This window comes from Lepidochelys olivacea (assembly GCF_965140295.1).
Source record: "Lepidochelys olivacea isolate rLepOli2 genome assembly, chromosome: 9".
Classification (NCBI taxonomy): domain Eukaryota; kingdom Metazoa; phylum Chordata; order Testudines; family Cheloniidae; genus Lepidochelys; species Lepidochelys olivacea.
Window position 1 is genome coordinate 101,438,992 of NC_140419.1, and position 26,769 is coordinate 101,465,760.

Sequence of the window (26,769 nt, forward strand, 5' to 3'; positions counted from 1 at the left end):
GGTGGCATCCCGGAGCATTAAAGCACTAAAAGTGTATGCTCCAAAAACCGAGAGTCAGGATCCTTTGTTTTCAAAGACCAGGATCTGAGTCTTATTTCCACTGCTCTGGGAGTGTGGAGGGGCCATTTAGTGTCAAAACGGTGGGAAGGAGCCTTGTTGCAAATGAGAAGTAGGTCCCAGATGTCTCAGCTGGAGCTTCTAGACGGGGCAGCTGGGACGTTCCCCTCCAGCATAGCAAGATTGCCGTGTGGTGTGCTGTACTTCCGGCACGTGTGGTGAAACCAGCGACGTTTGAGACAGCTCTGAAACGATGACTGATGTGCTGGGCCTCGGGTGCAGCTGGCCAATTCTGACTGGGATGGGAAGAGCTGGGAGTCGCTTGGAGCTGGCTGAAAAGCAGCCGGCGCAGCCAGACAGGTGCCGTTGAGAGCACCGCTACCAGGAGGCTAACGGGCTGGAAGAGAGCTGAGCCAGGCCGGGATCAGCACCGGGGAAGGATGCTGCTGATACTCTGTAAGGGAACGGGCGACGTCCTCCATAACCTGCCCCCTTCGCACAAGCCGAGTCCTGGAGTCAGCCAGCAGCACGTACTCTGTGCCAAAGCCGGTTGCTAGGTGTGGGCAGAGACTCCTCCCTGCAGGGCTGACACTGGAGGCCTGGGGCTGGCTCTCTCCACCTGGCCCTGGGACTTATGCCTGGCTACAGCCCGCGGGAAACAAAGCTCAAAACTGCATTTCCCTGTGTGTGTGTGTGTTGTTTTTAAACGGAACAGCTCAGCAATAGTGCTCCCCTCCAGCATCCCAGCCATATCAGCCTGCTCGTTCATTGCAAAGCAGCCCTCTTCAAACCGGACCAGATCCAAACAGGATTTCCATGACACTCTGTGATTGGGTGGTAGACTTCCTCCCACAGGTACCGACAAACCATGCAGCCCAGCTGTTCGCACGGCCAGATCTGAACAGCTAGCCCTATCCAAAAGAAACCCGGCTCCCTTGTCCCCTCGCATGTCACTTTGGCACCAGAGCTGGCAACCCCTCCATATACCCGAGTTGAAAGATGCCGTGTACATGAGGCAGATCTGTTTACCACAGAAAATGGGCTAGGTCCTGCTTCCCTGCCTCTGTCCAGGAGGCATACTGAAGCCAGTAGGTTTGATCAGCAGGTAAGCATGATTTGGACCATGGCTGAATGTGCCCATTAACCATTGAGCTGGTGCCAGATCTTAAAGAAATACTTGAACAGTTCATGTCTCTGGTGGAGACATGTTCTTGTCTCTGCTCTTGTCAGCAATTAAAGGGGGAAGCTGTATTTTGGTGTTTGACCACAAAAGCCATTTAAGTTATTGCGAGCACAGGCCAGACCATGAGCTTTGCTCCTGTTATTGGATTCAGCAAACCGTAACATAAAGAGAGACTGCCTCACTTATGAGAGCATGAACTCTCTGAGCCTCTGGTTTCCTGGATTTCCTGTTGACATCGCTTAATTGTGACGTGTCTGCTGCAATTTCTAATGGGAGTGCCTGTCGTCTAGAAGTTGAAAGATACAGTTGGACAATGAGTTTAGCACCATTCTCTAACTGAAAATGTCTTAATAGTTAGAACCTGAAATGCTGCCTGCAACCCAGGAATGAAGATGGACCTAAAACTGCAGAATTTTGTTTAGAAAAGAAACTATTTCCTCATTTGTGTTTAATGCTCATCAAAGTGCTTGAAGTGTCACAAGCTACCCTGTCCGCCCACACCCCTCCCAGGGGCCATTTGCTGGCCGAGCTGGGAGTAAATGGGCTATCAGAGAGCACAGGAGCCATGTTTGCTGAAAGGGGCTGTCTTGTGATGCAACTGACCATAGTGATCTGAGGTGTCTAATGGAGGCCTTAAATGTGAGACTACACCTGCTGCTTTGGAGGCTGCTTTGGGTCAATAACACCTTTCCAGGAACAATCAGAAGTACCCGAATGCAGTTACGCCTGCTGTTCATAGAACACTAATGTTGTGGGAAAATTGACAATGGAGGAAATTGACAGGGAACTCATCCCTAATCTGATAAATCTATTAAAGGTGAGGCTTTATCTTGAGAGATCAGCCAGACCTCCATTGAACAGCTAGAAAAATACTGACTGTGGGAGCTGCTGCATAAGGGAAAAGAAGTCACGTCCAGCAACACTGGTCAAAATGATTAAGTCTGACTCCGTGGAGTCGCTTATTTCAGACAATTTTCTGGGTGGTTTCTTCTTCTCTATGCAGTGAAATGAATGTACCTTCCGCGGAAATGGACGTTCTGTAAGGATATCTGCTGCAGAAGACAGTGCTTAGTGGGCCATCGAGACCTTTGATTGGACATTTGTTTTACTAAATCCGTATAAATGTTACATGTCCTCTCTTGCCCTACGATGCATTTTAGGCCATAAATTCTCAGATCTCCATGCATCTTCTGGCAGCCTGGAAACTGTTTATTTAAAATAAAGTCAGACCAGTGCTGCTGTAAGGGAAATATTTTCCAGCTTTAGCAGATGCCCTTCCCTGTGGTCTCCAAAGTCTGTGCAATTTTGTTACCACTCCAGCTTTTTCCTCTCTTCAGCTGAAATCCTACGCAACCAACCGCAGGCTTCTGTAAACAGCTGAATGCTGCCACCTGCGGGGCATATGGAATATTTGGGGGCTAGAGGAAACTTCTGAGCATAAAAATCTTAGTGGCAGCAAAATTATACAGAGAAAATGTTTAGCTCGCCCCAGTTTTAAATGCAAAGGTGATGCATAAATTCAGTTTTGCAAAAGGAAAGAGTCACAAAAATGCTTTCAAGTGTTTCTAAAAAAAAAAGGACAGTCTCTACACAAGAATAAATGGACACAGATCATTGTATAGAACATTCAAAAACCAGTCGGAGAACACTTCAACCTCCCTGGTCACTCGATTACAGACCTAAAAGTCTCAATTCTCCAACAAAAGAACAGATTCCAGCGAGAAACTGCAGACCTGGAATTAATTTGCAAACTGGACACTATCAAGTTAGGCTTGAATAGAGACTGGGAGTGGATGGGTCATTACACAAAGTGAAACTATTTCCCCATGCTAATTTCCCCCCTACTGTTGTTCACACCTTCTTGTCAACTGTTTGAAATGAGCCATCCTGATTATCACTACAAAAGTTTTTTTTTTCCTCCTGCTGATAATAGCCGACCTTAATTGCTTAGTCTCGTTACAGTGGGTATGGCAACACCCATTGTTTCATGTTCTGTGTATATATGTCTTCAACGGATGCATGCAGTGGAAAATACAGTAGGAAGTGGGGTTTAGCTCACGAAAGCTTATGCCCAAATAAATGTTAGTCTTTAAGGTGCCACAAGTACTTGGGTTTTTTTTTGCTGATACAGACTAACACAGCTACTACTCTGAAAATTGTTTCTAAGTTAGATATGTTAAGCCTGTCAGTTACCTACTGCATTGAGCTACTACTGTATGCTGTGGTCACTATCTAACTCAAAAACAAAGTAACTTAAATTTTCGAGACAATCATTTCACTATTTAATGCTTAGCAAGGCAGAAAGTGGTGTTTTATGTGATTTTCCCCCCCCCCCCCCCCCCCCAAATGCCTGACCCAATATGCCATGGGTTGTGACGTTTTGGAATATTGCTGGTTTAGTTCAGTCCACTTTTACATAGGGCTAAATTTTTCTCTTGCACCATCCAAATTCATGAGTCAGTGGGAGCAAAGGGCAAGAACACTGTGGCCTTTAGCCCTTAGGTCTGCCCACTTTTTTTATTTTAATAACGGTTACAACAAATACAAGGTACAACCATGTTGCTGACAAACGTACCAACAGGATGACAGCAGAGAACACCCTGATAGGCTGTAATCAAGTCAATCAGTAGCTACAGAGGGAACAAATGTTTGATAATGGGCTCTTCAATCTAGCAGAGAAAGGTTTAACAATGCAATGGCTGGAAGCTGAAGCTAGACAAATTCAGACTGGAAATAAGACACACATTTTTAACAATGAGAGTAATTAACCATTGAAACAATTTACCAAGGATCATAGTGTTTTTTTCCATCACTGGCAATGTTTAAATCAAGACTGGATGTTTTTCTAAAACCTCTGCTCTTGGCATGTTTTGGGAAATTCCATGGCCTGTGTTATAGAGGAGGTCAGACGAGATGATCCATGTGATGTGGCTGTATGATGATCACAATGAACATAACATAAGAGCAGCCACAGTGGGTCAGACCAAACGTCCATCTAGCCCAGTATCCTGTCTTCCGACAGTGGCCAATGCCAGGCGCCCCAGAGGGAATGAACAAAACAGGTCATCATCAAGTGATCCATCCTGTCTGAGCATCTGGCAGTCAGAGGCTAGGGACACTGAGAACATGAGGTTTCATCTCTGACCACCTTGACTAATAGCCATTGATGGACTTATCCTCCATGAACTTATCTAGTTCTTTTTTGAACCGTTATAATTTTGGCCTTCACAACATCCCCTGGCAACGAGTGTCATAGGCTGTGTGACGAAATACTTCCTTATGTTTGTTTTTAAACCTGATGCCTATTCATCTCAATGGGTGACCCCTGTGTCCTGTGTTATGGGAAGGAGTAAATAACACTTCCTTATTTACCTTCTCCAAACCCGTCATGATTTTATAGACCACTGTCATATCCCCCCTTAGTCATCTCTTTTCCAAGCTGAACAGTCAGTCTTTCTAATCTCTCCTCGTAGGGAAGCTGTTCCAGACCCCTCATCATTTCTGTTGCCCTTCTCTGGACCTTTTCCAATTATAATTTCTTTTTTGGTCCCTTGTGGCCTTAAAATTTATGAACAATTTAACAAAATATCTTCATAACCATTCCCTCTCTGGCACATTCATTCCCTTCTGGGATGAAGGGGTTTGTCTTTTTTAGGGTCTGTTTGCAAGTTCACGTAATATCTAGGTGCTTCAGTGCACATGGAGAACAATTGATCCCCGTCCTCTTTATAATGGCCCTTAGCAATTTGAGGACTGTGATCAGGGTCTCCCCCTCTGCCTGCTTTTCTTAAGACTAAACATGCCCAGTTTTCTTGTAACCTTTCCTCACAGGTCAGGTTTTCTCAACCTTTGTATCATTTTGTTCCTCTCCTCTGGACTCTCTCCAGTTTATCCACATCCTTCCTACATTGTGGTCCCCAGAACTGGATAGAGTAAACCAGCCGAGGCCTCACCAGTGCTGAGAAGAGCTGGACAGTTACCTCCCGTGTCTGTCTGTCTTACAACACAGCCCAGAATGGTATTTTATTTTATATATATATATATATTCTGCTACTATGGTGAGTTTCTTAATCTTCCAGGCATGCTGCGGGGTCCATCTCTGCTCCTCAGCCCCAGGGAACTGGGAAATGGTAGGAGTGGGGTTGCAATGGGGGTCACGAATTGTCTGTGTATCCGTGTTGGTGCCAGGGGAATGTGATCCATGGGTAATGACTGGAGTCTGTCTGTTTTGCTGACTGAATATTTTAAATCTGGGGGTGAGCACCATCTGTTCCATGCAGAAGATAAACAGGAATGAGGAGATGCTTTGCCCCCTTCCCTAGCGCCCCAGAGAAGAACAGTGGACCTGCCAGGGGAGCAGATTCCATGTTTTGCAGCAGACACTCAGTCAGTCTCATTGGGCCGGGCCGGGCCCTGCCCCACGGTGCACCACACGCACTCACGGGACTGTGGCCCAGGATCTTGGGCTAGGCTAAAATGCCTGTTGAGGGAAAATCACTAATTGGGTCTAACACTTTAAACGTGTTTTATTCGGTGCAACGACTTCTCCCACCACCTCTGTGTAAACTAGTGATGCCTGTAAAACCACGTTCAGGTGCGTGCGTGAGTTAGTTGCTCTGATGTGAAAGTGAAAGCATTCAGTCCCTTCCCTGGCCAGCAGCCAGGCCCAGGCCACGTTCCGTGCATTCACGGACTGACGAAGGGGCACGCATTTAGTAACGGAGCTGAGTCTGGGAAAGTCTAAGTCCCACCGCGCACGCTCGTTAGCGCCTGTAGCCTGGCCTTCATTTGGAGGTGCTCTCAGGAGGCCCCAGCCCTGTAAACTCTGTGCAGGTAAAGCCTTGTTTACACGGGAACCTTAGGTACCAATGGAGCCACGCCGGGCAGATCCCTAGTGCAGACGTGCTGCAGCGATGTAAAAAACAACTCGCTCCGGCAGGAGCTTCCTTGGCACCGAAGCAGGGTCGGCCTCACCCGTGCGAGGCTCTTCACATCAGTGCAGCATGTGTCTGCTTGGGGTTTGCACTGGGGCAACAACCTTAGTCAGACCAGCGCAAACCCCCCAGCACCCAAGGCCTGGGTCACACTCCTGATGCGAGCTGTTCACTGACCATGATGGAAAAGTGTGTGCGCCCAGACCCTGTCTTCACACCTGTCTGTAAGTGCTTGGCCTGCCCCATAAATAAATCATTCAGAATTCAGTGGACAAGAACTAAAGCAAACTACCCTAAGTTCCCCTGAGACTGGCACGCTTTCCTTTCGGCACCTGTGTGCTGGTCCATCTCCCAGGTCTCAGACTCCCTGCCTTCCCAGGCACCCCCATCCAAGCAGTGGAAGAGAACAAGTGCCGCCCACTGGGCGAAGCCAATGGGGGTGAAAGGCTGGGTGCTGACCTGGGAGCTCAGGGGCTGGCAGGATGCCTTGAGGGGGCCACAGGAGAGGCAGAGGGCCAGACATCCTCCCCTGCACAGGAGGGAGTCACTGCCACAGGATCACCCCCTGTAGTCCTGGCAGTGGGGACCAGACTTGCTCCCAAAGCTGGTGGGTCCCCCTGCGATGATGGAGAATCACGGCTCCATGGCATTGCAGCTCCCTTAAAGATATGCTACCAGGGCCTCTGTCTGCCCACAGCAGCCCCAGGACTCGCTGGCTGGGGGGCAGTTACGCAGATCTAGGGGTCACTGCCTGGCCAAGACTTTAGCCCTGAAGTTCTTGTTGTCCTGCCCCAGACAGTACCTTGACTCTCTGTGTGTACTCAAGGGTAGGGTGTAATACCAAGGCAGCCAGCAGAAAGGGAATCAATTGTGTTTTATTGGTGGCCCATGATTCACGTTGGGCTGGATCCGCCGTCCCCAGGCCACGCACATGGCACTAGGGCAGCATGACTGTCCGGCCGCTGTCCCTCGCTGCCGTAAAACGCCTCTTGTTCCTGAGGCCGGAGAATCTCTCGTCCAAGGTCAGGCTGGTCTGCAGGGGAAAGGGAGGGCACAGCGTGATTCACACCCCGATCTGCAGGGGGTATGGATTAAAACACGCCAGGAATGGGCTTCTGCAGCCAGCAAGTCAATTAAACTATCCATCCCATGGAGTTGTGCAAGGAGCTTGATAAAATGCATTTGGCTGGAGATCCTCCTCAGTCAGGACAGGAACAAGCAAGGGGCATGTGAGTACACAGTATCTAGTAATGCTGTCCTGGCAAGGAACGCGAGTAACTGGGAGGAAAGATAAAGCAGGAGCTTGGAGCTATTCTGGGTCACTGTGGCCATATGTGTGTGACAGTGTGAAAGCCAGAGCTCTGCGAATAACCAGCGTTTTGATTCAGGGGCCAAACTGGAAAATCCCCAAAAACTATTTCATGTTGAACAAAATGTTTTGTTACCAAGATTTTTTTTTTTTTTACTTTTTAAAACATAAAATTGAAATAGTAAAATTCAAACAAAATGGGGTTTTGAATCCAAATTGAAACGGATTGTTTTGAAAATCCGAGTGGTCACATGACAACTGTGCCCTGCAGCCGTGCAGCGCGGAGCATGGTGTGTGCAGCTGATCTGAGCATTCACACACTTGTGCCGTCCGCTCTACCTGATTCGCCATCGCACGGAAGTTGAATCTTAGCGGCACTCCTCGGGGCTGGGCCTTGGCTGTCCTCGGTGGGGGTCTTCTACCTCTGAGGAATGGTCGCTTGCTTCCCGGCCTGTCGAATGTACGGAGCATTTAGTTAGCAAGCAAAGGTCGCCTGTTTTCTATCTCTCTAGCAGCAGGCAGATGAAAGGGCCACCTGCATCTCCTTAGCCTTTCTGGGGGTATTGTTCACTGCAGCCTTGATGAGTGATTGTCAGGGGACAGCTGCCCGTGCAGCTTAACCCCCAGCAGGCACGCAGCGCTGGGGCTAAAGGGAGATGAAGTCTGCGGCATACCCAGGCAGTGGGGCCCAGCCCTCCACTGCTACTCCAGCCCCACGGGTGGGCGTGGGGGGGGCGGGGGGGGAAGGTTGCTAGTTGCTGACTGTGCCTTGCCACTGCATGGCCCTAAAGCCCCTCTTCCAGCCGGGGCCTGGAGCAGCATCTCTCTCCATGGCCCCTCTGTGCCTCAGTGAATCCATGGCACCCCACTGGGCCAGTGGTGCCTTTCCAGCTCTGGCACGATATCTGCTACTACCAGCCAACGGAGCCGGCCCTCCAGTTCAAACAGAGACGCTGAGATCCAGAGGTCCCAGGTTCGCTCCCCACCGCTCGTCCCACACACTCTGTCGCGGCAGGTGAAGCCAAGGAATGAATAAATGGGAGGAACCTGCAATCCGCTTTCAGTTATTCCAGGAGCAGACCGAGGTCATATCTTTTTTTGAAAATTTTAATCTGAATGATTCACTCAGCTCTAAGGTGCGAAAGGGATTTCAGGGGGACCTTTTCGGTGTCCCAGATCTTAACCGAATGTTAAGCCACACACCGGGGCCCTTTACTCACAGACGGATGTGGCTGGCCTGAGGATTAGACACAGAAATGGTTAGAACTGCTCCCGAGCTGGGCTGCAGGTGCCACCTGCCAAGAAAGAGAAACTCAGCCCATTTGGTTGCCGTAGCGATGAATTGGTCACATTTGTGTGTCTCTCTCCTAATGCTCCCAATTACCTTCTCGTCCGTGGCCGTTTCCCTTCCGCGTGTGGTTCTGTTTGCTGTAAAATAAAACTGTCCCTCAGAGAAATAATTCCCTCTAAAGGAGCTTAAAATAACAATCTTTACACAGAATATCACCACTCTACGGTGAAGGGCCCTTTAGAGTATCACTCACTGCTTACGCTAAACACTCTGTTCCACCTCCCGTTTGCTGGGGTGCTGGGAGCACCCTCCCCAGCCCTGAAGACGAGCTGGGTGTGGCTCGACAGCTTGTCTCTCTCCCCACCAGAAGCTGGTCCAATAACAAATATTCCCTCGCCCACCATCTCTCTCTGATATCCTGGGACCGACATGGCTATAGCTACACCGCATATCACCAATAAGTCTCAGTGAAATTTGGTTTTCACTGTAACGTATGGATTGGTCTGGGCTAATTTTGCTCTGTCCCTTCTGTCATGCAGTCCAAGCAAACCCTACTTTATCGCCTATTCTACTGTTATTAGCCAGAGGCCAAAGTGGTAAGCTGAGACTGTGTTTGTAATGCAGCGTTATCATTTAGTGCTGTGGGCCTGGGTCCTGCACATACTGATGCCCACAAATGTCTGTGGGCTCTTTTTGCACGTGATTGCAGGATCAGGGCCCACGGAGCAATGCCAACAAACATCTCCATAAAACTTGGCTTGAACAAATTGTATTAATATTCACTATTGTAAGGGGCACAATTGTCCACAGGCACCGGGCTGATCTCTAGCGGTAGAAGGAGAAGAGTTACAGAGGCCAGAAATGGACGTGATGGTTTAGGGTATGTCCCCGCAGCCTGCATCGCCAGACTCCGGCGAGCCGGGCTCGCAGGGCGCTCTAGCAGGGCGGTGTAGACAGCCCTTTGAAGATGCTAGGCTTCGCAGCCCTCGCCTGAGCTGCAGCTTCAAAGCGCAATCTCCATAGCTGTGTTTAGCATGCGCCCTGCTAACCCAGGTCTGTTGACTCAGCCCACAGCACTGCGCCTCCAGCCTATGCAGACTCACCCTTGGAGGCCAGCACCAGGACACGTGCAAGACACTCAGAACGGACTGAACAGCATAAGAGCAACTACGGCCCCGATCCTGCATATGCTTACTCGCTTTTGGAATATAGGCCCAGCTGGATTTCAATGGGCGTAGGGGCCTTTGAGGCTCTGGGCCATGCTCTCTGTATAACAACGGCTATTTCTCCCAGCTAATTGCAGAAGCAAGGATGCAAATGGGGGAGGGAGGGAGAAAGGACTATTCACATTAAAATAATTATCAAGCTTGTCAGATCTTACAAGAGCCTGTCGCACACTGACCCCTCTGGTAAAGCTGACTTTGGATTGCCTCTGCTGGAAGGCTGGTCTCCTGTTTAGCGTGAAAGGCCTGCAATTAAAAGAATGCCTTGAGGAGGAGCATTGGGAAAGGTCTCGTCATCCGTTGACTAGGAAATAATCTAACCGGGTTTGATTTTAAAACACATGAAAAGCAAATCAGGATCGGCCTGCTTCCCAGGGCTGCCCACGTTGCTGCGACTGGTAAGACATTCCAACCGCTTCTCGCACAAAGCTGGGAGGAGCCAAAGTCTCTTGTGCCAGCACCGTACCTGGCATAACAGGAGTGATGCCATGGTACGCTGAGCTGGAACCAGGCTCCTGGGCCGCTTCTCGTTACACCGTTATTCTGTTACGAGCGGGTCAACCATTCCATTTTATCCCCCTGACCATTTCTGAACAAAATGACAAATTAAAGTCTGGTTTTTCAAAAAGAAAAAAACGTCAATTTTCAGTTCTCAGATTTGGGGTTTCTTCCCTGCCCCCTCCTCTCTCTCCATATTTTAATTTGGGGGAAGGGAGTAAAAAAGGAAAAGAGATGGGGGTGGGGGAACAGAAATTAGAAAACCAAAATTTGCCTACAGAAATGTTTTAAGCATTCAAACACGTCAGTTCAAAACAAAAGTAACATTTTTGTTTTATTTCAAATATTTTCATCAAAAAATCACACTTTGTTGACATCAAGCTGGTTTCATGAAAAATGGACAGAAAAATTCCGACCATCTCCAGCCACAGCGCAGAATCCCACCCCTTGTGCTCCCTTTCTCCATGGCATCATCATGTGTCACTGAACTCAGTCGTGCATAGTGCAGTCCAATCTCCAAGTCATGCTGGCAGAGAAGTAACTGGGGGAAATACTGTGGCCTCTGTTATAGGTCAGACTGATCCAATGGTCCCCTCTAGCCTTAAACTGTCTGAACAGAGCATCAGCCTTCGCTTAGAATTTCCTTGCTTTCCTTATTTTCAGTCCCTTGAGCCGAGATTCAGACCACCTTGCTGGTGTCAGTAGTACCTTACTCCATGAGTCGTCTCACTGGTGGGGTTACTTGTACAGTGAGGTCCGATACAGCGTGAATTAGGCTACTGAACTCTGGCATTTAAGGTTTTAGCACCTTTACTTTATTTTCAAGTTAAAATTTCTGTTTTTATAAAAGCAAAAGTAACTCCACCTTCCAAGTGCACTCAAAGTGCCGGACAAAATGTTTAATACAAGTTGAAACTGTAATGTATTCATTAAAAGTGTCAGAGGAAATGTCTGGTTATTAAACACAAGCATGCAGTAAACTTATTTCTAAGTGATTTTAGCAATATAAAAAGGAATATTTCATAAAGTGCAGTGCTCTCCATGGCTGCTGCACCTCGCCAGTCAATGCAGAACAAGAGAGGAGATTTAATAGCACGAGAGAGTTTTACAAATTGACAAGGAAATAATTTCTCGATCAGATCAATATACCAGACTGTTTACCTTCTAGATGGGGCTTCGCCAGTGACTCCCGCTGTTCTGAATCTCTTGGGGCACTGGGGTAGCCGTCTCTGTGCTTCAGGCTGTCCGCTGTCAGCTTTTGTAAGCACTTCATCATTCTGGTTGCCCTAAAACATAGCAACAGCTCGCTTGCGATCAGCTAGAATTGCTGCGTTGGCTTTCTCAGTAGCCAAAGAAAAGGGTCACAAAATATGACAAAGCAGGGGATTAGTCTCTATCAGAATGCTCGTATGGCTGTCGTTCCTGATCTATCCCCAGTCACACTGCCATGGGGATCAGACAGACTTAAACCTGTTTGTTTGCTGGGGGGTTTTGCTTCCCTTTTGTACATGGTGATACTTGGTCTGCTGTAAAGACTGAGTGTGTCCACGCAGTCTGCATTTCTCATTGCATCATTCAGGATGGGCTTTGTTTGGCAATTTTGAGGGAGATTCATCCTTGGAATTTACTCACTCCCACTGTCCACATGTTAATTTTGCTGGGACTGACTTCTCTCCTATGCAGGGCAGTTGTCGCTGTGTCAGTCCCAGGATATTAGAAAGAAGGTGGGTGAGGTAAAATCTGTTATGGGAGCAGCTTCTCTTGGTGAGAGAGGTGAGCTTTTGAGCCACACAGAGCTCTTCTTCAGGTCAGGGAAAGGTGCTCCAAGGGTCACCTTGTCTCTTCTTTCCTATGTGACTTTTGTATTGTTATGAAAGATCCTGATGTGTAAGTGTTTTTTCTTCTTTGATAATTGACTTGGTATGTAATCGATCCCTTCAGCTTATTAAACCCCTGAGATGTTTTGTGGTCTTTCCCACTATGGCATGGCTATTTCCTCTGACCTGTGATATTGTAGCAACTTCTTTTCCTCAATCCATGTCTTTTTTTAACTGTAATTAACAATTTTTTGACACTATGAATGACCGGGTAGCCTGTTTCAAAGGGAGTGTGCGGGCGCGGCTGTATTCTATTTCATAGGAGAGACAGAAATACCAAAACTTGTTTGTGGAGACACAGGATTGTGCGAAGACAGTATGACCCCAGGTCACAACCCCCCTGAAATCCCACCTCAGTCAATAAACTACTGGTTACTTTTCGCCCATGTGCTGAAATACCTTGCTGGCTCAGAGCCTTAGAATGTGGAAGAACAGACACCTCAGAAGATACCCATTCGGTAAAGTAGGGTTTCCACATTACTTCTAAATACTGCTACTCACTATACCCCGCCATGTCTGTAGGGCCATATCCATCTCACTGTCACCACCCACTGACCGATACATGTTTCCACAGACTCCTACTCTGTTCATTTCTGTGGAATGAAAGCTACCTTAGAATTATGCTTCCTAGCAACTACTTCCGAATTTCTCTTAATATCCTGCCATAGTCAGTACGTACCTGACTCATTACATGCCCTTTAAACAAATACCAAATTCTATACACCTGCAGATGCAGCACTGCCTTCTCTCGCTCAAAGGAGATGGTCATTATGAGGTATCATTAGTTTTAAAAAATGTATTCAGCTCCTGTGGAGTACTATTTTCAAACCTTCCTAACTCACCCAAATCAAAAGGCAACTCTCCTCCATCAGGACTATCTACATACTAAATTTCAGCTTTCTGTCCCAAACTGTTTTGGTGCTAGAGATGTTCAAAATAAAGTTACAAGAATGATTTTAATGGTAAAGGTGTATTGTCCCCGTATACTCTTGATGCTAAAAATAGCTGAATCACTTTCACTCAGACCTTAAAAACCAACCAAACAAAACCCCGCTCCTGAAGAATTTCAGCCTGACAAAGTGAAAGTCTGAGACAATTACAAGAAACCCAAAAAGGGGAGTTTATCATGGAAGCAGTTGAGCAACCTTAACTAAAGCTGGATTCAGAGTAGCAGCCGTGTTAGTCTGTATCCGCAAAAAGAAAAGGAGGACTTGTGGCACCTTAGAGACGAACCCATTTATTTGAGCATAAGCTTTCGTGAGCTACAGCTCACTACATCGGATGCATGCCGTGGAAAATACAGTGGGGAGATTTATATACACAGAGACCATGAAACAATGGGTGTTACCGTACACACTGTAACCAGAGGGATCAGGTAAGGTGAGCTATTACCAGCAAGAGAGAAAAAAAACCTTTTGTAGTGATAATCAAGGTGGGCCCTGCTGGTAATAGCTCACCTTACCTGATCCCTCTCGTGACCGTGTGTACGGTAACACCCATTGTTTCATGATCTCTGTGTGTATATAATGTCTGCTGCAGTTTCCACAGTATGCATCCGATGCAGTGAGCTGTCGCTCAGGAAAGCTCCTGGTCAAATAAATGGGTTCGTCTCTCAGGTGCCACAAGGCCTCCTGTTTTTAACAAAAGCTGTCACTAGCACCTCGTAGAATCAAAGGCCATTATCCACGTGCTAATGAGCCACAGAGACCTAATCTTTCCAAGCCCACTGAAATCAAGGGAAGTCCCCCGTTGACCTCAGAGGGCTTTGGATCATGCCTTGTGTGGGCAGAAATGACGGCGTCTCTTCAGCTATTTCCTGGGGAGAGGCCAAAATAAGTAAGGGGCGGTGACATGGTCTCTCTCTGTAAGGAATCCCTGTAAGTCAGGGCTGCTCGTGCACAGCCAAGGGCACAGATCCCGTAAAATACATTGGCAGCATTACGAGTTTCACATCCTATAAGCCTAACTGGACAACAAATAAAATATTCTCTACTTAGATGCTCTTCTCTTAGGCAAGTCAAGCTAAAAACCCCAGGCCCTTCCAGAACGCTGTGACACTGAGGAGCAGCTGTGGATTCCCGCCTCCCCCTCCCCTTCCCCAGCCTACCTCTTGAGCTAAAGCCTGGTGGTTTAAAGGGCTCGCTCCATTTAATGTGGCAGCTACTCTTCTTGGACCAGCCATGGCACTTCTAAATTGTCTTCTATTATACTGCTGCTGTCCAAACCCTCTTCTAAATTGACTGGGTCCTAGGAAGATAAACACCTGTTTTAGTATCCTTCACAACCTTGGCAGGAATTTGAATGGTTCACCAGGTTCGTTCACATGGACCGAAGGGTATCTCTGCTGACAGTGAGCGGGAGCTCGGGGGCACAGCTACTCTGAGTTGGCTTTGTTATAAATTCTTATTTTGAAAGCACCTCTTCTTTCAAAATCTGTCTGGCTGAAACTTAGTGTCAGCCTGGGTGCAACAATTTTAATAACAAAATTAAAATGTGTTGGATTTTCTTAGTACAGGGGCTTGAAATGTGTCTTGGAATGGTGGGCTCTGTTTTGCTCAAAACCAAGTGGATTAATTTAAAAAAATGTAAGGGGGGGTTGTCTTTCCAGTGACTCGATTTCAACATTCTAGATTTTAAAGCTGTATCTCATTTGATTTAGGAAAGGTCTGAATGTTAAGATTTAACTGACTTGTAGACAGAAGGCAATTCTGACTTGTAATAAAGACAGTACCCCAGCGAGCCTTCCTGTCTGCCGCTGGAGCTCCCATCCCCACATTGCTATGAAATAGCTGTGTGATGCCAATGCCCTCTGGGCACTGACATGCAAATGAGAGCATGCATGTGGGGGATTAACCTGCAAAAGCCTGGGTATGGTCATGAATGCCCAGGTGATGATGCTTCATAAATGTACAGGGTTCTATTCCCTTTTGTAGCTGTATAAATCTTTGCATAAATTCTGCATCTGCTGCTGCTGCTGTTGGTAACAAATGAGCAGTCCACACACACATAGCTTAAAACCCATTTAGCTTTAGTGATATTTTCTTTTCTCAAAGGCTGTTCATGCTTTTGTGCTTTCTGAACTGTAAAGAGAGAGTAAAACAGCTCTTAATCTTTCAGGTGAAGTTATGGTGCATTATGGTCTAATTACTATATGTGATAAACTCATGTAGTCAGAATTGTTTGTCTTTTTCAGAGTGGCCATCTCAACAAAATGTATATTCAGACTCATGGAGGTGTATAAATTATTGGTCGGGACATAGTTTCAAGAACAAGCATAGTTCATAATGCTTTACAATGCTTAGTATCTCAATGCAGTTAACAAAATACTGCACTCTACAGAACTTCAGTAGTGCAAAATGCAAAGCAGGTTCAGCATATCTACAGCACCGAGTCAATAATTCCTGATGACTTGAGCAGCTAGAGATGCAGTGTTCTTATGAAGCACTGATGTTCCTTTGACACATGGGCCTCACACGTTACGTCTGCACTGCAGTGTAAGCCCAGGGCTCAAACTCAGGCTCAAGCCTAACCCCCCTTCCGTCTACACACAAATTGCACTAAGCCAAGACCCCACAGAGATGGAGGGTCTGAATCTGACCCAGGGTTCAAGCCCGATGGCTTTGCAGTGTACATGCAGCCCCATTGGAGTCTTGTTCTGGGACTCTGCCAAAAGTATCCCACAGGCCGACTTCCTGTGCCCTGGGCAGTCAGGTTTGGTGGACTGTCAAGTTTTCCCACGCTGTACTACCAACAAAGAACTGCAGTAGCCACTTTTTGGGAGGACACAAGGAGTTCTGGGATGGGGTGGTTGGACATAAGCTCACACAATGCAGTGTAGATGCTGGAGGCCCAGGTTGGGACCCAGGGTTCAACAATTTCTAACCTGGGGTTACACATGAGTGTAGATGCTCATTCAATTTGTGAATACCTTGATTTTCCAAGAACAAATCATTGCCAAACCAGATTGATTTCCCTCTTTGACAGGGTAACTGATTTGGTAGCTGGGGACTACGTGGTGGACACCATATACCTGGACTTCAGCAAGGCTTTTGACACCGTCCCCCATGACATGTTGATAAATAATCTGGGGAAATGCAGGCTGGAGCAACTACCATTACGTGGATACATTATCTGTTAAACAACCGCAAACAGAGTAACTATTAATGGAATAACGTTGAATTGGAGGGAAGTCTCAAGTGGGGTTCCGTAGGGATCTGTTCTGGGTCCGGTGGTGTTTAACATCAATATTAATGACCTGGATGTAGGTGTAGAGAGCATCCTGATCAAGTTTGCAGATGACACAAAGCTGGGGGGGTTGCCAATACAGTAGGACAATGGAACAGACGCCTTGGGAGGTTGTGGGAGCTTTTTCACTGGAAGTTTTCAAAAAGAGGCTGGATAACCCTCTGTCTTGGATGGTTTAGACACATCTTCACAGGGGGTTAGACTAGATGACCCTGGCAGTCCCTTCTAACTGTGTGGCTCTATGATTCTAAGCCCTAGGTTAACAAACCCAGGGTCTGCTAACTCGAGGTCTACTAACCCTGGGCTTATATTGCAGTGAAGACAGACCGTCCCACAGTGAGTACTGATGAAGGCTTTAGCCCCAGCTGGTGACAAGTGTTGGAAAGTTAGCTGAGGGAATATGGTAGTTCGGAGGGGAAAGAAGGGAAGGGCAGATTTAGGATGCTTAGGTCCTAACAGCGGTGAAGCACTATAGCACAGCTCCAGGAGGGTACTGGCTATTACAAAAGTGCCTCCCCACCCCAGAAGGGAATGGCAATGTGTCGATAGTCGATGGACGTGGTGCCACGAGATGGCGCTCAAGAATATGAAGCATTGTTCATAAGTTTTATAGGCTCAGTAATGTCTTCTGGTTGCAGCGCCCTGCGAATGGCTTTCTTTGAGCTGCTCTGAATACTGGCTATTCCACTGCAGCAGTGACTGCAGAATGACGTTGGCGCATCTGGGCAGGGAGGAAGAGAAAGGGGATAGAAAGCTGTGGTTTGATGAATCTAGGTAATCTGGGAGGAGCTGGGGGCCTTCCTCCAGGAAATTAGCTTTACAAACTGATTCGCTCTGGAATCGTGTTCAGCATCTAAAGGAAGTAGGTGCCGTTCACCCTCTTCTTCCACTGCTCCGGGGAACATTCCCCTCTCGCTCTGGCTGACAGAGGACAACTCATGGCCAGCCCTGGATCTTTCTCTCCTGGAGTCCCAAGCTGTTGCTAACCATTCCCTCCTTCCTGCTCTCCTTGTTCTGCCCCCATGGGGTGTTTCTGTCTTCCCCCTTCTCATTTTTCTTACTCACCGCTCCTGGGTTGTTCTTTTTGTCCCTCTCACCCAGCTGCCAGACGCCACCATCACACTCCCCACCCACCACCTTCCCCGCAGGCCGATGAGCAGGCTAGCATGGCTCTGCATGGGGGGAGAAGAAAGCAGCCTCAGTGGTGCATTTCCTTGCCGCTAGGAGGCACTGAGCTCAGCGGAGCCTTTTCAGGGTACAGTAAATCCTGCCTTAGCAACCACCGCTGAAGAGAGACCACCTGTCATCTATGACCAGCGACCACATTTCCTTACTCCCTTGAGAGCTGGGTGCCTGGCCAGTAGCCACCGCCCTCCACTCTGCCTCAGAGCTGGACAGCCAGAGAGTGGTGGCTGCTGGCCGGGCACCATGGCCAGCAGCAGAGCAGAAGTAAGGGTGCAATACCACTTGTTTTGAAGAGAGACCACCTCTTACAAGCGACCACTTTTGCTCTTGGCAGGTTTTACTGTATTTCACTGGTGCAGCAGGAGGGATTAATACTAACAGTAGCCAGGGTCAAAAAACCCTGCTCCTGCTGCCAGTTCACATTGCAAAGCCTCCACGCACGAGTGTCCTGAGCCATAGCTAGTGTAAGTCATCCCTGCTTCACTGGCTTCCACAGAGCTACCTGGATTTACAGCAGCTGAGAGTCTGACCCAGAATACATTGTGAGTATGTTGCTATTTTAAAAGTTGTAGACCCCACCTCTGATGTAGCGGGACAATGTTCATTAAAGCAGATTTTCATAAACTCAGCAGAAGAAGCAGACTTGCTTTGTGCTGACACGGGGAGCTCCAAACTGTGTTTGTGCAGAGCACAGCTATGCTGGCAAAGAGCCTCCTCCACCCCTGCAAGCTGAGCTCTGAGGGGAGCTCCCATGAGAGCAGGCTTGACAGTCCTTCCTGGAGAAGATTTAACACAGAAACTCCAATAATAGGTTGTCATTGAAGACTCTCTGGAGCAATCTTCACCAAGTTTTAGGCCAAATTCCAATACAGGCAATTGAATTTCACCTGTGTAAATCCTTTGCTGCTTTATTCAGAGACTTTGTTCTTCTTCATTCCCTCTCCCTAAAGTGTTGTGTTGCAACTGTCACACTTCAGCCCAGAAATGGCTGCATTTCAGGGGTGACTGAATTGAAGTGAGCCCATTCAATATATAAGGTCAAATTCTTGGCAGTGCTGAGTACCCTAAACTTCCACTGACTGCAACTCCAGGAGAGGCAGTGGGTGCTCTGTAGCTTACAGGAGCAAGTCTTAAATGCAGTTTAATCTGTAAAATGCTGAGGCTTCCAAAAACCACCTTGTAAATTAAGAATAAGGGAATTTTTTTAAAGGAATACCTACACTAAAATCATGAGACTGTATCCCTATTTTCACCACTTTTACAAAACTATGATACATTTTGTACAAAGTATGCCTTGTGAGGCATCATTTGAAAACTCATAATTTGCTGATCATTATTGTCCTGGTAAAATATGTGTGGCAATGTTGTATGTAAAGTTATAAGATTCTACTGTATGATGTTACTAAAGCATATTCCAAATCTGGAGAAGCAGCCCAAATCAGTTCCTCAGAGACAAAAGTTTAGCCAGCACCACAGCCTGGTGTCAGCATAATCAAATGGACTATCATCTGGTTAAGCAGCCATTCTTTGGCAGAAAGAAGGGTGTAAGCAAGACATTTACATTTTGGCAATGGAACAATGGGGGTTCCCATGTGAACAGACTAGCCGTCACCCGAACCCCCACTGGAGATGATTCTCAAAGAGAAGGAGAAGATATAAAGATTAGGAACAAAGGACACAAACCACCTCTTTCCCCTCATCTTTACTCATGGCATCAACAATGTTTGAAAGACAAAAGAAACATCATTGAACTGGGTCCTGGCTGAAGGAACTCAGCCAGACTGCTGTGCGCATGTGGCGAGAAAAACCTTTTTGCTTCAAGTTCACTTAGCTTATCAAGTTAGATATTAGTTTGCATTTTACCTTTTATTTCTTTGTAACCAATTCTGACTTTTATACCTCATTCCTTGTAATCACTTAAAATCTATCTTTCTGTAGTTGTTAAACTTGTTTTATTGTTTTATATAAACCAGTGGATGTTTGAATTGTGGTATTTGAAAACCTCCATTTGAGACAACAGGGTGTGTGCATTTCATTTTCTATTAATGAAACAATGGACTTTCTATGAGCTGGTACTGCACAGAAGGAAAGAGCTGGGCAGTACAAGATACACATTTCTGGGGACAAGTCTGGAACTGGGAGTTTGCTGGTGTTACTCTGCAATATAATTCAGGAGTGGCTGACTAGAAGCTCTCCTATAATTCATCTGGGAGCGATACACATGCTAGAGGCTGTGTGTGAACAGACAAAGAAGGGTAGTTCTCACAGCAAAGCAGAGTAAAAGGCACCCCAGGCTGGAGAATTGAGGGGCCCCAGCTGTTCAGCAGACCAGATTGTACCCTGGGAAATATCACAAACATCTTTACTTTGACTTATTTACCCCTGAGTTCACTATTGTCAATGGCCGAACAATGGTGGTTCAGGGTACAAGACCATCAAAATCCTAAATAATGTTTTGCCCAATTTGCTAGGGTAAAATAAGAGTAACTTCTTCTGAACCTTAGCAAATTCAGTGATGCTCATTGTGCTGAATGAGAATGTACCAAGAGAAAGGCAAACACAAACAGGACCTATGCTCAGTACTCATACTGCACTGCAGACCGTTTGCACTGAGAAGAGAAATATTTAAGATCGAGCAGAATAAACCTCAGCAAACTTGTTTAACAGCAGTAAAAAACAGACGGAAAAATTCTAAGATGCACAAAAGAAGTCACTTGAGCTTTGTGGCTAAAAACTAGTAGAGCTGATGTAGATTATTGTGTGGTCACACTTTATGATTCAAAGCACGTCCTAAAAATAATGGATTCAACCACAATGACAAATTAACTCCAATAACCGAGTCAGAGGGTGACCTAAGGGGTAATTTTCTGGGTGTGTTCTGGGAAAAGGGGGGATTAGGAAGAGTATAATTAAAATATGCAAAATTCAAAAGGGAAGAGTTGATATTAAGTCATTTTGAATTAGTAATTCATGAGGAAGGAAGGAGGGGGAAAAAGGCATGAATTTATGCTTTGAAAGAACCCAGATAGTCAATTGTTACAGACAAATTCCCTTTTGCTAAGCTCCCAAGAGCAAAAGTAGGTATTACAACCACGCAGGATTAGAGAAGCAAAGGTTTGGGATGATATCGCTTGGTATGCAAATGTACTCTCGAAAGAGGAAAGTCAGTGTGGCTGGCTTCACAGGCATCCTTCCATCCTAAACATCTCCTTAGTTCCTATGGCTGCACTTCAGCATTTACATACCTTGCAGGTTTCGTTGCATCCAGGTACGGAACCTAGGTCTCCCGTTTCCATATGCTGAATTCCTGTTCTTGACTTGCTGCCTTCGTTTGTCCCCTACTAACTTTGCGCCTGTTTGTCCTTTCCTGTGGCGCTTTATGATGTCATCTGGATAGGAAAACACAGAGGAAAAAAGACAGAGAAAACGGCCATTTCAAGTCATGCTGGCACAACCATTAATGAATTAATTGTCCTGACAACTCCGCATTTTACAAATGGAAAAACCAAGGCACAGCAATGATAAAGGCCTGAAAGTGGGGTGATAAATGAGGGGTCACACTCATTAGGGGTCTGAGTTCATTTAAGCTGACATCAGTAAAGATGTATAGCCCTGACAGTGTTCCCAACTCTCAGGGATCTATCATGCATTTTGTGATTTTTTTTTCATAAAGCCGCAGCTCCAGGAGTCATGAGATTACGTGAGAATCTCTGTTTCCATTTAAAAAATACAAGTAAATTTCTAGCCCTGCTGGTTGCAAGGAAAAACTTTGAAATTGTGAATGCTTCAAAAGTTCAGAAACCAGCAGGCAAATAAAAACAACTCACATGGTGGTATTACTATTATATTTTAAAGTCTCATTACTTTTCAGACAATCTCCTGATTTTCAGTGACCTGACTCGGGACTTTTGAATCCCTGGGGTTGGTGACACTTCTCCAGCTGTCTGGAACATGCACTAAAACTGGTGGATGGGGGCCCATGAGCTGAAAAAGAATGGTCTGATCAAGCCGGTATCATCCTGTAGCACTGAGGGACAAGCAGATGAGCACAGAGTGGGGAAATGCCTGCGTTTCATGGCCGGGCGGCATGCTCTCTCTAACAGATCCCTCTTCTGTCCTCCTAGCTATTATGTCTCATGTTGAACAGAGGGATTCCGTTTCCATGTTTGCTCCATGGCCAGCAGCGGCAGCTAGGTATTTTGGGACTCGCCCGCTGCCTCTACAGGGAAAGGAGAGAGCAATCTGCTGGCTCTTGTCCTGCTCTATAATGGGTTAGTGACTGGGACAGCGCCACCTGTCAGCTCTGAGTCATCCTCAACTCTGCCTCACCACAAATGGGAAGAAAGGGGTTTAAAATACAAACAAAAAGGAACCAGGCAATACTGCTAATGTCCCAGATCGCCACACAGCAAAGGCAACCAGGCAATACTGCCAATGTCCCAGACCTCCACAGAACACCTGCTGCAGGGCCTATAATTAGCTCTAAACAGATCAGGGGCTTTTAACTGTTTGTTCAGTGGAGAAAGAGATCCTGGGTCACAGTGTTGACAGCATGAGACCATGCTGTTGTTCGTGTCGTCTTCTGCTGGACTCTGTTGCCAAATTAGTGGTCCTGAGCCTGTACAGTGCCACCCATTCATATGGCTGCAGTTAACTTTTCCTCTCCTCACAGCTGGGTTGTGATTAAACCCTTATACATTTAAACCTAAATTAGTGGCATTACGGCAGCAGGAAGGAGAAGATATCTCTCTCCCGCTCGCTCGCTCTCTCTCTCTTCACCACGGTCTTACTCCAGTTTTTTGCTGGTTCAGCTCCAGTCAGGCACCTGTATTTCTGTTAGTTGCAGGCTTCCTTAAACACATACCTGTGCCTATAGACCACTGTGATAGGACATGCTTTAGAAACACTTAAACTAGACAAAAGCAGCTGTGCACCTTAGGATGGAACATGGTGTTGCTACTCTGAGAGGCTGCAGAAAGAGCTCCTGCCTCATGTGGGTTACTTAGGACGTGCCTGGGAGCTTTGCACAGTTTTGGAAGCTAGCATCCATCTTTTGCAAACTTCTTACGCTCTCTACAAGGCAGCATGTGGTCTCTGGATCACTTTATGAATGCTTCAACTGCTTTTAGCTAAACAATTCTCCTAAGAAACCCTCCCCAGTTAGCCAAAGGCTCCAGTTCTCAACAAGGTGGGTTAAAATAAATCTAGGCTTTGTAACCCAAAGGGTTCTGAAGTCTGGTGCACCAAAATAAATAAATTAATTAAAATGAGGAAGAGGTTCAAGAAATGAAAAGTACCTTTAAAATCTCATAGTTCCAAAACTCATTCTATGTGCCTCAAACTTTCCAGAAAAATTCCAACCTGTCATCAGATAAAGTATATGGAATTCCAGACAGATTGTTTCAGTTTTCACTGAATTAGTGGGGGAAGGGCTGTCAAAATCAGGGTTATAATGGAACACTCACTTCCCCCCTTCTTATGCAGAGACTGGTAGAAGGTGTTTTTTTTTTGGAGGTGGCTGTATGCCAGGAGATTTCCTAGAGCCATTATTGTGGGTACAAATCACTCCTCAAGTGCTTGTCATTTGTCAATCTCTATCAAAAATACCAAGAACCAAAGGAATACAAGACCCAGAGTAAGTGAACAATGTCAGGTATGAGTGAGACTAGACTCCCTGCCTGCTTTTGTGATTTTGCTACCCTGCCTGCCAGGAGCCGAGCCCATGGGGTGGTCTCAGTGTTAATGTGCTTTAATGGTCTCACTGAAGTGTGCCAGTGAGGCATGTGCTTCTTGGAGCACAGACATCTTTGACGTGCGTTACTAGCTGAGTCCCTGCTTGCTCCTGGTGGAGGAGGGAATGGGGAGCTGATGCTGGGCTCAGAGGACTGATGGAAATCGCTCTCCCTTTGCTGTAAGTGAAAAATACTCAGTTGTTTGCTTGACCACCTTTCCATGTTGAAAAAGAAATAGGTATAGCAACGGTTACCTTGGGGCTGTCTGGGACCTGGCTTTATTGTCGTAAGTAAATACTGTAGAGAAGAGACAGCAATGATGAAAAATAATTTTCTGCTGTGGGACTGTGCATAGGAACTCTTAAAGTCTTGGGCATATAATATCCGCATCTACAGTGGAGTGGGACAGATCTTTGGTTGGTGTCAGAGCAGAAATATCTAACTCGATGTGTAAGTGGGACGATCCAGTGGAGGACTCCCTCCCCCCACTCCCTTCTTCCTTTGCAGTATAAACTCTTATCACAGAGGCCTTCAGCAGTGGGATTAGGAGCTATGAACCTGCTTCTGATCTCCCTTTTATACCCACTTTACATCACTGTATCTCCTTTAACTTAAGTAGAGTTACTCCTGATTGACAGTGGTGTAAGTCAGCCCTATGTAGCTGAAAATGAAGAGCCAAAGACCTGATTTTGATGCTGAAAGTGTCTCCTTAGAGCTGCGGCCCCTACATTGCCAAATTAACCTTCCCCTTGAGGTAGGTGTACTTTGCAGGGATCACAAAGAGAAATGGATCATAAAGGTTCTGCTAAAAGTGAGCCTCCAAACCTGCCACTGAGCACCACCTTCCGTGGGAGCTCAGTAAGGAGGGGACAACCACACCTCAGAGGACTCAGTGCTAGGGTCACTAAATGTAACCAAAAACAAATAGTGAAATTAGGGGCCAGATCCTCGGAGGCTGTAAATCAGCAGAGCTCCATTGAAGTCAGTCAGCTACATCAATTCACACCAAGCCAAGGATCTGGCTCTGGGTTTTCTGTGAAAAAAATATAACTTTCTGTTGTTCTGCTCCAGAATTTCTACTGTATCTGGATAGAAATGGTCCAGTGCATCTGTGAAAAGTATGAAGCTAACCCACCAATTAAAGCCTGGCAAAGTTTGTTCATAGAATGAAAATGTCAGTGTAATAACCCTCCAGGAGCTCTATCCCAAACCTTGTGACTTAATAAAAGGACAGTTGTTTATGCCCAGATCAACATATTCACTGCCAGAAAACTGACTGGCCTAATGAGTGAGCTGCTACAAATAGTCTCAGCACTAAGTGACCACAGGCCCTGGCTCACGTTTTCATTTCGGCCGAGGGTCCATTTATCAGTCTCCCTCCAATGTGCTGGGTTTGAAACGTTCAGCTCTGAAGTTAGGTTGTGTCTCAGCAGCGTTCAGAGTCCGTTTTTTAAACTATGATTTTTTTTCACCTGATCTTTTTTCTGTCCTTTAAAACACACATGGTACATTTATTACATCCATACATTCTCTTGGAATGTCACCTTGATCTTTATATTTTATGCTGCAAGTTCTGTATGCCTGACAGCCTGCTGTCTTTCTGTATAATCTACGGGGGCCTATGTCATATAACAGAAACCTCAAAATACAGGGGGGAAACCTGACAAAACTGCTATTCTGATGTTACTATTCCTTGGTAAGGGTCTACTCAGCTCCCATTAATCTCCATGGCAGTTGACTAGGCCCCTAAAATTCCTAGATTCTGCTGCAACTGGGAACTAAGTTTATTTATAAATAAAGGCCGAATTTTTCAAAGAGACATGACAGACTTGGGCATCTAATCCACCTCATCCAGTCAAAGTGCACTGGGTCAATTCCTTTTTCTTGTTTTCTTTTAGTCCAGCACAACAGAAAAAGGTCAGCATTTTCCCTGCTGTGGTATTTGGCTTTTCACCATGTTCACAATATTCCTCCTCCTTAGAACAGAAGCATCCCAAATATCACAGCAAAGGCCACATGGTCATTTTTTAAATGTCATTCCCTATGAACCTGATCGCTGTAAAGACCCGGAAGGAAGCTGCTTGCCCGGGCTGAGCCGAACCCGGGTCCTGCTCCACCTGTGCCGAGCGTGCGGGGCAAGCAGCACCCCACTCAACACCACTTTCTTTTCTCGGTGTTTGTTTGTGTCTACCCAGACTCCGACTGCCTGCGGAGCCCGGGCCGGGCCCTCGCCTCAGTGACCCCGGATTTCAGGGTGGCAGCTGCGGCTCCCTGGCCCGTAAGCCCCAGCCAGTGTTTACCGGCAGCAAGGAAAGGCTCCAGTCGGGTCTTCCCTCCCCCCAGGATTTCTGCTCCCTTTGCAGAGGGGGCCGGGGGGAGCGCGCAGCCGGAGGCGGGATGATTTCATGGCCATGGCCTTGTGCGGAGGGCGGGCCCCCAGCCCCCGCTGCTGCCCTGGGCGTGCTGCCGGGCGCGGGGAACCCCCCGGTCCCCCCCAGCTCCGGCGGCCAGGGCAGGCTGCCGCGGCCAGGAGCTCTGGGACACCAGCCGGGGCGCGCCCTGGGGTAGCTCCGCCAGCCGGCCCAGGAGTTCACCCAGCGGGGCAGGGCGCCGGCCCAGCCAGCAGCTCCGAGCCAAGCCCGGAGGGGCCCCTCGCAGGGCTGCGGCAAACGCCAGCGCAAGACGCTGAGCCCCGCGCAGATCCCCGCGCCGCCCGCTGCTGCCCCGGCCCCGGCGGCGCCCGGCGCCCGGTGCGCTCCGCCTCGCCAAGCGCTCCAGGCTGCGCGCCCGGGGGAGCCCTGGCAGGGCGCTCGGCGGGACAGGGCCCGGCACCTACCCAGGGACATGTCAATCTCCTCCGCGCCCCGCTCCGGCCCCGCGCCGGCTCCTGGCTCCGGCCCCGCCGGCTCCATGGGCTCCTGCTGCGGATCCAGCGCTGGGAGCGCAGTGGCGGTGCCCAGCCTGGCCGGTGCCCCGGGCGCGCTGCCCAGCTGCCGAGCTCCTCTGTGCGCCTGCCTGGAATGTGCCGGGCCGGAGAGAGCCAGCGGGCCAGCAGCACCCACCCCCGGCACCCTCCCCACCCCCAGGCAGCCAGCACCCGCCCCGGGCACCCTCCCCACCCCCAGCCAGCCAGCACCCGCCCCGGGCACCCTCCCCAGCCCCAGGCAGCCAGCACCCGCCCCGGGCACCCTCCCAGCCCCCAGGCAGCTCCCGCCCCGGGCACCCTCCCCACCCC

The 26,769-nt window shown here is 47.6% G+C and overlaps 1 protein-coding gene across 1 annotated transcript; it reads right to left on the bottom strand.

Annotated features, from left to right (window-relative positions):
• Positions 1–7,031: 7,031 nt before the first annotated feature.
• Positions 7,032–26,576, bottom strand: LOC311526531 (UAP56-interacting factor-like). Its single transcript, XM_084639686.1, has 9 exons — positions 26,371–26,576; positions 21,048–21,191; positions 14,480–14,619; positions 11,657–11,781; positions 10,156–10,243; positions 8,868–8,911; positions 8,704–8,778; positions 7,823–7,934; positions 7,032–7,207 (listed from the first exon to the last, which is right to left on the bottom strand). Exons 1-9 carry the CDS (start codon positions 26,444–26,446, stop codon positions 7,112–7,114), a joined length of 900 nt encoding a protein of 299 aa, XP_084495812.1. The 5' UTR covers positions 26,447–26,576; the 3' UTR covers positions 7,032–7,111.
• Between the last annotated feature and the right edge of the window lie 193 nt (positions 26,577–26,769).